At 39.8% G+C, this 14386-nt stretch overlaps 1 protein-coding gene across 5 annotated transcripts in view; it reads left to right on the forward strand.

Moving 5' to 3' along the window:
• Positions 1 to 14386, forward strand: part of FNDC3A (fibronectin type III domain containing 3A) — a 226865-nt gene that overhangs the window by 133266 nt on the left and 79213 nt on the right. For all 5 annotated transcript variants that reach the window (XM_045377429.3, XM_065533245.2, XM_074022025.1 and 2 more), the window contains one exon: positions 13710 to 13947. In XM_045377429.3, coding sequence (XP_045233364.2) covers positions 13710 to 13947 — 238 coding nt within the window. The remainder of the gene's footprint in view (positions 1 to 13709; positions 13948 to 14386) is intronic.

The raw sequence follows: 14386 nt of genomic DNA on the forward strand, positions 1-14386 counted from the left end.
GGCGGATCACCTGAGGTCAGGAGTTCGAGACCAGCCTGGTGAAACCCTGCCTCTACAAAATATACAAAAATTAGCTGGGCATGGTAGCAGGTGCCTGCAATCCCAGCTACTAGGGAGGCTAAAGCAGGAGAATCGCTTGAACCTGGGAGGTGGAGGTTGCAGTGAGCGGAGATTGCACCACTACACTCCAGCCTAGGAGACAGAGTGAGACTCTGTCTCAAAAAAAAAAAAAAAAAATTCTATAATGTGTTCGAGCTGGTTGTATTTTACAATAGAGTGGTCAGAATAGGCCTCATTGGGCAGGTAAGATTTCAGTCAAGTCTTGAAGGACAGGTGGGGGTTAGCTATGCATCTCTCTGAGAAAACAGGATTCTGGACAGAAATGGCCAGTGCAAGTGGCCTAAGATGACAGCATGCCTGGGAACAGCAAGGAGGTCAATATGACTGGACTGATTCATCAAGGAAGAATAGTAGGGAATGAGGTAAGAAGTAAGAAGCCTAGATCATATAAGACTCTTACTCATCTTTTATCCTCAATGCTGAGTATATAGCCTGTTATATAGTAGGGGCTCAGTAAATATTTGTAAATCAGATAATCATCCGAGTTGAGGTTCTATATCTTTAGACCAAGAGCCACAGAGATAATCTTCCTATAGCAATTCTTTGGTTAAAGAGCCTATAGCCAGCTTGTCCACTCAACGAAGTTTAGATTTCTTGACATTTAAGGCTTTACACGGTTCTGTCCTGGTTTTGCCTTGGCACCATTTTCTTAATACTTCCAATTATGTCCATTTTTGTAGCCAAACATTTCTCACATGCTTACTTGGTGTTTCCTTAACGCAGTTATCTAAGGAATGTTATTCATTTCTCCATTTCTGCCTTCTAAAATTCTACCGATCCTTGAGGGCCTAGATCACTTCAATACCAGAAGTGGTATTGAACCACTTCTTGGTTATAATACATATCACCTAATATAATTATGAACAGTTAGCCCTTCATATCCTTAGGTTCCAAATCTGTGGATTCAACCAACCACAGATTGAAAATATTTGAAAAAAAATTGCATCTATACTGAACATGTATAGACTTTCTTGTCATATTTCTTAAACAATACAATATAACTATTTACACAACATTTACATTATATTAGGTATAAGTAATCTAGAGATGATTTAAAGTATACCAGAGGATGTTGTAGGTTATAAGCAAATACTACTCCATTTTATATCAGAGGCTTGAGCATTAGAAGATTTTGGTTTCCACGGAAAGTCCTAGAACCAGTCCCCCATGCATACCAAGAGACAACCGCATATGTATTTTTACTCCTACAGGATTTTAGGTTCCTTAGGATAGGAACTGCCTTTTAATTATTTTTGTGTTCTTGCGGTAACTCAAATGTAGTAGGTATCCCATAAGTAGTTGTCACATAAATTAATTTTAACTATAGTCTTCCTGGAAGGATTATGTGAGGCTAGTGGGCTACTATTATTAATCTTAATTTAAGATGAAGATGATCTGTAGAAAACATGTCATTTTCATTACACAGGGTAATCCAAAGACAAAAATCTAGTCTCGTCATTTTTTAGTTAATTTAAGTTTCCAGTATGTAAGAATTTGAGTCTTCCACAGAGGCGAGCCCACAGAGGGCGAGCTGAAGCAGGGTGGGGCATCACCTCACCCAGGAAGCAAAAGAGATTGGGGAACTCCCTCCCCTAGCCAAGGGAAGCTTTGAGGGACTGTGCCATGAGGAACCATGCATTCTGGCCCAGATGCTACACTTTTCCCACAGTCTTCACAACCCACAGACCAGGAGATTCCCTTGGGTGCCTACACCACCAGGGCCCTGGGTTTCAAGCACAGAACTGGGCAGGCATTTGGGCAGACACTGAGCTAGCTGCAAGAGTTTTTTTTCATACTCCAGTGGCTCCTGGAACACCAGCAAGACAGAACCGTTCACTCCCCTGGAAAGGGGGCTAAAGTCACAGAGCCAAGTGGTCTAGCTCAGCAGATCCCATCCCCACAGAACTCAGCAAGCTAAGATCCACACTGGCTTGAAATTCGTGCTGCCAGCATAGCAGTCTGAAGTCCACCTAGGACACTCAAGCTTGATGGGGGACGGGCGTCTGCCATTAACTGAGGCTTGAGTAGGCCGTGTCTTCCCCCGCCCCCACCCAGCCCAACAGTGTAAAGAAAGCCACCAGGAAGTTGGAACTGGGCGGAGCCCACCTCAGCTCAGCAAAAGCCACTGTAGCCAGACTGCCTCTCTAGATTCCTCCTCTCTGGACAGGACATCTCTGAAAGAAAGGCTCCAGCCCCAGTCAGGGACTTATAGATAAAACTTTCATCTTCCTGGGACAGAGCACCTGGGGGAACGGGCAGGTGTGGGTGCAGCTTCAGCAGACTTAAACGTTCCTGCCTCCCGGCTCTAAAGAGAGCAGTGGATCTCCCAGCACAGCCCTCGAGCTCTGCTAAGGGACACATTGCCTCCTCAAGTGGGTCCCTAACCCCAGTGCCTCCTGACTGGGAGATACCTCCCAGCAGGGGTCAACAGACACCTCATACAGGAGAGCTCCAGCTGGCATCTGGTGGGTGCCCCTCTGGGGCGAAGCTTCCAGAGGAAAGAACAGGCCGCAATCTGTGCTGTTCTGCAGCCTCTGCTGGTGATACCCAGGCAAACAGGGTCAGGGTGGACCTCCAGCAAATTCCAGCAGACCTGCAGCAGAGGGGCCTGACTATTAGAAGGAAAAGTAAAAGAAAGGAATAGCATCAACATCAAGAAAAAGGATGTCCACACAGAAACCCCATCCGAAGGTCACCAACATCAGAGACCAAAGGTAGATAAATCCATGAAGATGAGGAAAAACCAGCACAAAAAGGCTGAAAATTCCAAAAACCTCCTCCAAAGGATCACAACTCCTCGCCAGCAAGTGAACAAATTTGGACGGAGAATGAATGAGTTTGACGAATTGACAGAAGTAGGCTCCAGAAGGTAGGTAATAATAAACTCCTTCAAGCCAAAGGAGCATGTTCTAACCCAATGCAAGGAAGCTAAGAACCTTGAAAAAAGGTTAGAGGAATTGCTAACTAGAATAACCAGTTTAGGAGAAGAACATAAATGACCTGATGGAACTGAAAAACACAGCACAAGAACTTTGTGAAGCAGGCACAAGTATCAACAGCCAATCAATCAAACGGAAGAAAGGATATCAGACTTTGAAGATCAACTTAATGAAATAAAGTGTGAAGACAAGATTAGAGAGAAAATAATGAAAATGAATGAACAAAGCCTCCAAGAAATATGGGACTATGTGAAAAGTCCAAACCTATGTTTGATTGGTGTACCTGAAAGTGATGAGGAGTATGGATCCAAGTTGGAAAACACTCTTCAGGATATTATCCAGGAGAACTTCCCCAACCTAGCAACACAGGCCAACATTCAAATTCAGGAAATACAGAGAACACCACTAAGATACTCCTTGGGAAGAGAAAACCCGAGACACATAATCGTCAGACTCACCAAGGTTGAAATGAAGGAAGAAATGTTAAGGGCAGCCAGAGAGAAAGATCAGATTACCCACAAAGGGAAGCCCCATCAGACTAATAGCAAATCTCTCTTCAGAAACCCTAAAAGCCAGAAGAGAGTGGGGGCCAATATTCAACATTCTTAAAGGAAAGAATTTTCAACCCAGAACTTCATATCCAACCAAACTAAGCTTCATAAGCTTAGTTTAGGAGAAATAAAATCCTTTACAGACAAGCAAATGCCGAGATGAGAGATTTCATCACCACCAGGCCTGCCTTACAAGAGCTCCTGAAGGAAGCACTAAATATGGAAAGGAAAAACAGTACCAGCCACTGCATAAACATGCCAAATTGTAAAGACCATTGACTCTATGAAGAGAATGCAGCAACTAACGGGCAAAATAACCAGCTAGCATCATAATGACAGGATCAAATTTACACATAACAGTATTAATCTTAAATGTAAATGGGCTAAATGCCCCAATTAAAAGACACAGACTGGCAAATTGGATAAAGAGTCGAGATCCATCAGTGTGCTGTATTTGGGAGACCATCTCACATGCAGAGAGACACATAGGCTCAAAATAAAGGGATGGAGGAATATTTACCAAGCAAATGGAAAGCAAAAAAAAAAAAAAAAAAAAAAAAAAAAAGGCAGGGATTGCAATCCTAGTCTTTGATAAAACAGACTTTAAACCAACAAAGATCAAAAGAGACAAGAAGGGCATTACATAATGGTAAAGGGATCAATACAGCAAGAAGAGCTAACTATCCTAAATATATATGCACACAATACAGGAGCACCCAGATTTATAAAGCAAGTTCTTAGAGACCTACAAAGAGATAGACTCCCACATGATAGTAATGGGAGACTTTAACACCCCACTGTCAGTATCAGATCAATGAGAAAGAAAATTAACAAGGATGTCCAGGACTTGAACTTAGCTCTGCACCAAGCTAACCTAATAGATATCTACAGAACTCTCCACCCCAAATCCACACAGTATACATTTTCTCACCACATCACACTTATTCTAAAATTGACCACATAATTGGAAGTAAAAACACTCCTCAGCAAATGTAAAAGAACAGAAATTGTAACAGTCTCTCAGACCACCGTGCAATCAAATTAGAACTCAGGATTCAGAAACTCACTAAAAACTGCACAGCTGCATGGAAACCGAATAGCCTGCTCCTGAATGAGTACTGGGTAAACAACAAAATGAAGGCAGAAATAAAGATGTTGTTTGAAACCAATGAGAACAAAGACACAACATACCATAATCTCTGGGACACATTTAAAGCAGTATGTAGGGGGCAATTTATAGCGCTAAATATCCGCATGAGAAAGTGGGAAAGATCTAAAATTGACACCCTAATGTCACAATTAAAAGAACTAGAGAAGCAAGAGCAAACAAATTCAGAAGCTATTAGAAGACAAGAAATAACTAAGATCAGACCAGAACTGAAGGAGATAGAGACAAAAAGAAACCCTTCAAAAAACATCAATCAATTCAGGAGCTGTTTTGAAAAGATGAACAAAATAGACCACTAGCTAAACTGTTAAGAGAGAAAAATCAGACACAATAAAAAATGATAAAGGGAATATTATCACTGATCCCACAGAAATACAGACTACCATCAGAAAATACTATAAACACCTCTATGCAAATAAACTAGAAAATCTAGAAGAAATGGGTAAACTCCTGGACACATACACCCCCCAAAGACTAAACCAGGAAGAAGTAGAATCCCTGAATAGACCAATAACAAGTTCTGAAATTGAAGGGGTAATTAATAGCCTAACAACCAAAAAAAGCCCAGGACCAAATGGATTCACAGCTGAATTCTACCAGAGGTACAAAGAGGAGCTGTTACCATTCCTTCTGAAAGTATTTCAAAAAACAGAAAAAGACGGACTCCTCCCTAATTCATTTTATGAGACCAGCATCATCCTGATACCAAAACCTAGCAGAGACACAACAAAAAAAGAAAATTTCAGGCCAGTATCCCTGATGAACATTGATGCGAAAATCCTCAGTAAAATACTGGCAAACTTAATCCAGCAGCACGTGAAAAAGCTTATCCACCACAATCAAGTCTGCTTCATACCTGGGATGCAAAGCTGGTTCAACATACATAAATCAATAAACGTAATCTATCACATAAACAGAACCAATGACAAAAACCACATGATTATCTCAATAGACACAGAAAACTTTCAATAAACTCAGTATTGATGGAACGTATCTCAAAATAACAAGGCTATTTATAACAAACCCATAGCTGGTGTTGGGAATACTGGCTAGCCATATGCAGAAAACTGAAACTGGACCCATTCCTTACACCTTATACAAAAATTAACTCAAGATGGATTAAAGACTTAAACGTAAAACCTAAAACAATAAAAACCCTAGAGGAAAACCCAGGCAGTACCATTCAAGACATAGGCATGAGCAAAGACTTCATGACCAAAACACCAAAAGCAACAGCAACAAAAGCCAAAATTGACAAATGGGATCTAATTAAACTAAAGAGCTGCTTCTGTACAGCAAAAGAAACTGTCATCAGAGTGAACAGGCAACCTGTAGAAAGGGAGAAAATTTTTGCAATCTGCCTGTCCGACAAAGGGCTAATATCCAGAATCTACAAAGAACTTAAACAAATTTACCAAAAAAACAAACAAACAAACAAAAACTCAACCCCATCAAAAAGTGGACAAAAGATCTGAACAGACACTTCTCAAAAGAAGACATTTATGTGGCCAACAAACATGAAAAACAACTCATCATCACTGGTCATTAGAGAAATGCAAATCAAAACCACAAATAGCTACCATCTCATGCCAGTTAAAAAGTTAGGAAACCACAGATGCTGAAGAGATGTGAAGAAATAGGAATGCTTTTGCACTGTTGGTGGTAGTGTAAATTAGTTCAACCATTGTGGAAGACAGTGTGACAATTCCTCAGGGATCTATAACCACAAATACTGCTTGACCCAGCAATCTCATTTCTGGGTATATAGCCAAAGGATTATAAATCATTGTACTAGGACACATGCACACATATGTTTATTGCAGCACTATTCACAATAGCAAAGACTTGGAACCAACCCAAATGCCCATCAATGATAGACTGTGGTGCATATACACTATGGAATAGTATGCGGCCATAAAAAAGGATGAGTTCATGTCCTTTGCAGGGACATGGATGAAGCTGGAAACCATCATTCTCAGCAAATTAACAAAGGAACAGAAAACCAAACCCCGCATGTTCTCACTTATAAGTGGGAGTTGAACCATGAGAACACATGGACACAGGGAGGGGAACATCACACACAGGCCTGTGGAGGGATGGGGAGCTAGGAGAGGGATAGCATTAGGAGAAACACCTAATACAGATGATGGGTTGATGGCTGCAGCAAACCACCATGGCACGTGTATACCTATGTAACAAACCTACATGTTCTGCACATGTATCCCAGAACTTAAAGTCTAAGTAAAAAAAAAAAAAGAAGAAGAAGAGGAGAAAAAAAGCTTCAGAAGAAGCAAACTATTTGAAAAGATGATACGTAGTCCACACACCAAGATTATATACTTTACACATAAATAACCTCCATAGCCATTTCTGGGGCCTGCTTGGTCCTTATTTTAGGCAGAACCTTACTGAGCTTTATTATTGCAGTTTAACAAATAAGGAAAGTTTTAAGAAATTGATGTACTGCACAGAGGCAGAAATATGTGCTAGTGGAATTAAGTTATCAAATGAGGAAATGAACAAAACATAAAACTATAAAACTTAAATACAAAGCAAGTGACGCCAGTAGTAGAAGGAACTTAATTCACTGGCAAATAGTACTAACTTAGAGTCCCTAAGAGCATTGTATTGCAGGACGGGATAACATTTCTGCTATTTCAGCGATGAAGTTAATAACTTACCAAGAGAAGTTTATAAACTACCTGAATGGGACTCCTGAAAGGCACTATCAGAAGTTCTGCCTTTCTTGTAATGGCTCCCTTTTTAATAGAATGTGGGCTGTTATGGTAGTGAGAGGGTGCCTAACAGGGAAGGAATTGTAGATCGCATAATGTGGGGAAAGAACCTATCTGGACTTTGGGAAAAGTTTCAGGTTATTCCTTTGAGCTGTGCCTGGTGTTTCATTTTGCCTTTATGATGCCATGCAGCAGTGAGGTCAGTGTGTTTTTTCAAAGATTTTGCAAATCAATCTGATCTCAGTCTTCTTGCTGCTTTTGGGGACAACAGCCAAAAGGGACAGACAGGGGAATGTGAGAAACTACAAGGTGGGGAGACCTAAGAGATTTATATGAGAATGAAGAGATATAATAAGAACTGGAGAGAAAGGAGATTGTGGTCACATACTGTTGTGTATGTTTGTAGACACATAAATGTTTGCTGAATGAATGGTCTGTGTTACTATTTAAGAGCTTAAAGTTGTTTTGAGCTTAAAGTTAAGCTATATTATTGTTTAAGAGCTTAAAGTTGGAATAGTTCTGGGTTCAGGGTGAGACCATAGAAGTAGGTTGCAAAAAGTAGAGAGGAAGCTAAGGTTGTAGGAATTGAGAAGGTCACAGAACCCTAATAGCTTCGGTGGTGTAAAGAGAGGGAGAAAGAAATGTAGCATTCTGTTAGTGCTAAAAGAACATATATATATCTGATCATATCATTCATTTAACAAATAACTTTTAGAGCATCAACCCATGTGGTAGGTACTATTCCAGGTCCTGGGGGGAAAAACAATAAACAAAACATTTATCATGGGCTTTATATTCTGATGAGGAAGACACACAATATAAAATGTCAGATAATATACACAGTTTCCTTTCTCTGCAGCCCTTCTCAATTGTGTCTCTGTTCAATAAAGGAGAAAAAAAAAGCATGTCTTTGCCTACTTAGAAATTAGGTGGCATCTGTGGTTAAGTGGTCAGACTATGCTAATGCCTCATTTAATTTTATTGCCTTACCTGTATTTTAATTTTTATGAACACTGACAAATTTGAATTATATTTTATCTTTTTTTTCCTTTTCACAACTTACTGATTTTATTTTACATCACAACCGGTGTACCCTGTTGGTACGAAATCTAACCTCTACATGGTGGCCATTTCTTAGCACCTGAGCCCCTGGAGACTTAGCAAATGGTTTTGAAGTCTATTGCCTTCCTCTGAAGTTACTGGCTGCTTGAGGTAGTGGAGTTCACCATGCTCTCAGTTCTTATCTGGCTTTTTTTTTTCCCCCTCCTCTGTCTACATCTTAGGTTTAAGTTTTGTTTTGTTCTGTTTTTTTAATTGTGGTGAAACACACATAACGTAAAATTACTATCTTAACCTTTTTTAAGTTTACAGTTTAATGGCATTAGGTGCATTTACAACATTGCACTACCATCTCCACCCTCCATCCACAGAACTCTTCATCTTGCTGAAAGCTGAAGCTCTGAACCTGTTAAATAGTAGCTTTCCATTTTCCTCTCCCCAAGCTTATCTTTGTATTTTAAATGTTCTTTCTCAGCAGAAAAGTGGTTTTAATTTCTTAAATAATTTAGCCATTTATTTTTAATCAAATCTCTTGTAAACAACAACAACAACAAAGACACTAGAAGGCCTATGGATTCTATGCCCACAAAGTAGATAAGAACATGGAATCTGAAGCCAAGTTGCCTGAGTTCAAATACTGGCTCCTTTACTTTCTACTTATATGACCCTGGGCAAGTTGTTTAACATCTCTGTGCCTCAGTTTCTCCATCTGAAAAATTGAAATAATAATAGTATGTAACATTGTTCCAAGGATCAACTAGTTCATATATGTCCCTTGAGAAACTTAACCGTTAGATTATAGAGTAAGACATATGCATCTGGAAAATTAACACTTCAATGTTATAAATATCAAACAAGTGATACAGAATAAATGCAGTAGAAATTATAGGAGAGAGAGATCACTGAGATTGTAGTACCTGGGGGAGAGTTCATGGGGGAGCAGTCAAATGGTGTCTTACACAGACTCCTAGCCCCACACCTCCACCAGTATTTGCACATCTGCAGTTATGTGCTCTGCCTTCTCATCCAGCCCACAAACTCTACTTCCACATCTGTAACACAAACTTTCCTGCTCCTGTCCAGACTCGGTTCCCCCACTAGGGTACTGGAACCCGTCCCTTTTTGCCTGCATATTTCTAGCATTTTCTAGCATTTTTTCTTTTCTCTCTTCTGCATTATCAGTTTCTTGTTCTCTGCTGGGTTATTTTCATTAGTATCTTGAGCCTTTTGCAATTTCACTCCTGAAAACAACAAAACATGAAAGTTTCTTGACTTCACTACTCCTATGAGCCACCACCCTATTTCTGTATTCCCCTTTGCAGCAGAACATTTTTAAATTGTGCAGTTAGCTCTAATTCTTCTCCTTACTTTTTCTCTTAAACCCACTACAGTTAGGCTTTGACCCTATGGCTATACCAAAACTGCTTTCCAAGATCACAGTAATGTCTACATTGCTAAATCCATTGGTCAGATTCTTAGTCTTCCTGAATGGGAAGCTTGACCTATCAGTAGCATTTGACACAGTTAGTCCTTCCTCCTTGACACACTTCACCAAACTTCCAGACTCTATACACTCTCTTAGTTTTCCTTCTGCCTCGCTTGGTCATCCCTTCCCAATCTTTCCAGAGTTGCAGACTAGTATATCTTAACAGTCTATTCAACATTTCCACTAAGTTGTCTTATAAACTCTTCAAACTCACAAGTACAAAACTTGAAACTCCAAATCTCTTCCCCTGAAAAAAACTTGTTCTACTCCACAGCCTTCCTCATCACATTGATGGAAGACTGTTCTTCCCTAACTACTTTTTCTCACTTCCCACATGGAATCATCAGCTAATCTTGTCTTGTTTCTTTACTTTTTTTTTTTTCTTTTTGAGACGGAGTCTTGCTCTGTCACCCAGGCTGGAGTGCAGTGGCACAATCTCGGCTCACTGCAACCTCTGCCTCTCGAGTTCAAACGATTCTTCTGCCTCAGCCTCCCGAGCAGCTGGGACTACAGGTGCATGCCACCATGCCTGGCTAATTTTTGTATTTTTAGTAGAGATGGAATTTCACCATATTGGCCAGGCTGGTCTCGAATTCCTGACCTCATGATCCACCTGCCTCAGCCTCCCAAAGTGCTGGGATTACAGGCATAAGCCATCGTACCTGGCCTCTACTTTTAAATATATGCAGAATGTGAGTCACTTCTCACCATCACCACTGCTACCTCCCTGGTCTTAGCCGTGATAATCTCTTGCCTAGATTACTACAGTAGCTTTCTGAATGGTTTACCTGCTTTTGTCTTTGCCTCGCTATGATCTGTTCTCAACTCAGCAGCCAGAATAATCCTGTCAAATATAAGGTTACATCAGGAATTCTCAACTGTAGTAACGTAAACATTTGAGGTGGGATGATGTTTTTGTTGTCCTCTGTGTTGTTGGGTATTTAGCAGCATTCCTGGCCTCTCTACTTTCTAGATGTTAATAGTGCACCTGCCCTTCCCCTCCCCGAGTTGTGACAACTATAAATGTCTCCAGACCCTACCACATATCTCCTAGGAGTCAGAAACACTAGATTTTATCACTCTTCCGCCCAAAACTTTGTAATGATTTCCCATTCCACTGACAGTAAATGATGAACTCCAACTCCTTAATAGTAGCCTGTGTCGTGGTGCCTGACCACCCTATCCCCCCTTCATTTCTTTGACTTCATCTGCTTCTACCTTTGCTCCTTTATACTCATGCAGTCACACCAGCTTCCTTTCATTCCTTGGGTATAATCAGCCCCACTTCTACCTTAGGGGCTTTATTCTAACTGTTCCCTCTGCCTAGAACAAATCTTCCAGATTTCTGCGTGGTTAATTCCTCCCACTTCCTTGAAGTTTCTGTTAAAGCTTTACTTTGCCAATAAGGCCTACTCTGATCACTGTATTTATTCTGTAACCTGCTCCTTTCTGACAACACTTCTGATAGCCCTTACCTACTCTGCCTTTTCCATAGTATTTATCACCTTGCAACATGCTAAATAACTTACTGGTTGTGTTTGTCTGTCCCTGTTAGTATGGATTCCCCACAGATATTTAATATAGCATTCTAAGGTTTTTCTTTCTTTGAATTATCAGTTTGTTTTGCTGAAAAATAATGTTTTAAATGAGTGGAGGAGGTAAAATTAGAGCTAGAATTGGAAGGATAGACAAGATTATTATAGATTAAAGGGAAGCAAAGTGAAGAAGAAAAATTGCATAAACAAAAGTACAGGGTATAGAAATGTATAGTCACTGTGAAGACAAGTTTTTTATCATACCAGCCTGACTGCAGTTAATGGTTCAGGATTTGTTGCAAAAGAACAATACGACTTTGAAGGTAGGTTAGAACCAGGTTGAATGAATATGAAGTACAAGCCTCTTGGAAATGGAGAGTTTTTTAAGATTTGTGAATTGGAGAGTGATAAAGGTGAAAGGGGTATTGTGACAGATACTGTGATTTGGCTCACTTAAAATCCATTTCAAACTTCTTCCAGTGTTCCTTCCTGTAGGGTAGAACCTAAAAAGCTATCAGCAGTTTCTAGATTCCCTTCAGGTAGGGTTCTAGATATTATTTAGTTCCCATCAATCATATGTGCTTGCTTGAGGCTTAAATTCAGAACTGAGTTAAATAGGGAGAAAGGGGTCTGAGGCATCCATTTTGCTGAAAACAAGGCATTATGTTTCTAGACCCAGCATATTAAAAACAGTTAATTCATTTGGTCTTCTAGTCCCCTGTTAGAAGAGTCATGTTACACTCCAGTAGGTAAGGAGAGTTGAATAATCTGCTTAATGTTTGTAATTTAGGCTTATCTATACCCAGATAAGTGTGTTTTCTAGTATACCTATACCTATACCTACCAAGCACATATATTTATAAAATAATTTGCTATCCCTAAACATAATAAAACTTTGCCTTCCTGAAAATCAGGATTTGCCTTTAAATTAGCACTTAACATTATGATCATTTTCTGTTTCCTGAGGAAGCTATTAGCCATTTGTTATACCTTAATAGTTACCATTTAAGTCTAAAAGAATAAGGGCCCTATTTTACTGAGGGATTTCTAATTTTGAGATGAAGTCCTTTAATTTTTTAGGGTTTCCTGTGTGTCTCTGCAGCTCCAGTAAGGTTCACAGGGGAGTAAGTCTTACCATTTAAAAAAATTTATCCCCACGGTGTAATTCCTGTTTTTTGTTTTTGTTTTTTTTTTAGTTTGTAATTTCTAAGCCTCAAAGCCACAGATATTTTTCCTAACTAGGAGTTAATATAATAATATTCAGTATTTGTGTCCCTTGAAATGATCAGCTGTAAAATTGTCCTGGTCATGGTCATAAGAATTTTGCATCTAAATTCTAACATGTCATTGATTGTCTGATTGAGTCTGGATCCAGTTGTTTTGTCTTCTATTTGGTCTTTCCACAACTTGTTTTCCCCCACTCCCAGTCATAATATAGAAAAAGAAATTGATTCCTGAACCTTTTGTGTCTAAACCAAAATTACTCCATCAGGAAATGCACATAGGATAAATATCTAGTATCATAACTTATTATGTTATTCTTTAGCTTGTCTAATCAGTGTTTTAAGGTTTATATTGAATTGTATAACAAAAACTAATTCTTCATTTTGTTTGGTGCTAATTTATATGTACCAGTATATTTAATAAGTTCTTTTCATGTTGATTCTCCAAAATTTTTAAATTTCTAATGGTGTAAAAATGCTTACTCTTAACATTTTTATTTTATTTTATTTTTTATTTTATTTATTTATTTTTTAATTTTTGAGACAGAGTCTTGCTCTGTCGCCCAGGCTAGAGTGCAATGGCGCTATCTCGGCTCACGGCAACCTCCACCTCCTAGGTTCAAGCAATTCTCCTGCCTCAGCCTCCCGAGTAGCTGGAATTACAAGTATGGGCCACCATGCCCGGCTAATTTTTGTATTATTAGTAGAGACGGGGTTTCGCCATGTTGCCCAGGCTGTTCTTGAACTCCTGACCCCAGGTGACCCACCCACCTTGGCCTCCCAAAGTGCTGGAATTAGAGGCATGAGCCACCATGCCCACCTTACTCTTAACATTTTTAAAAGAATTGCTTATATTCTGTGGAAGAAATTTTAATCTTATGGTCATGTTGTAGGTTATTGAAGACAATGGTGTTCGAAGAGTTGTCGTGGTCCCTCAGGCACCAGAGTTTCACCCTGGTGGTCACACAGTTCTCCACCGTTCTCCACATCCTCCTCTGCCTGGTTTCATTCCTGTCCCAACCATGATGCCCCCTCCACCACGTCATATGTACTCACCAGTGACTGGAGCTGGAGACATGACAACACAGTATATGCCACAGTATCAGTCTTCACAAGTCTACGGAGATGTAGGTAAGACATCTAAAAGTATTCCACTGTTATTGAGTTGGATATTCTTTGCTTGGATATAATAGATGCCATTATCATATCACATTAAAGAAACAGCACATGATAATAATATAGGCATTTTTATTTTACTCAAGTACTATATTAGGTGCTTTATCCTCATGATCACCCTTCAAGGCAGGTAAGTAAACAGAAAAATCAAAGAGGGGAAGTAACATATCATGCAGCACTACTTAGTGGTGCGCATTCAAACAAGAGGTCTTTTCCTCTGGCCTGCAATCTAGGTGCTGAGAAAATTTTCAGCCTGGAATAACCATGGCATTGTTAAATCCTGTCGGCTGTGATGCCACTACACAAAGTTGCTAAGCTCTGTGAGGGATTGAAAAAACATAACCTCGAGGCCAGGTGCAGTGGCTCACGCCTGTAATGCCAGCACTTTGGGAGG

This window comes from Macaca fascicularis, chromosome 17 (genome assembly GCF_037993035.2).
Source record: "Macaca fascicularis isolate 582-1 chromosome 17, T2T-MFA8v1.1".
Taxonomy (NCBI): Eukaryota; Metazoa; Chordata; class Mammalia; order Primates; family Cercopithecidae; genus Macaca; species Macaca fascicularis.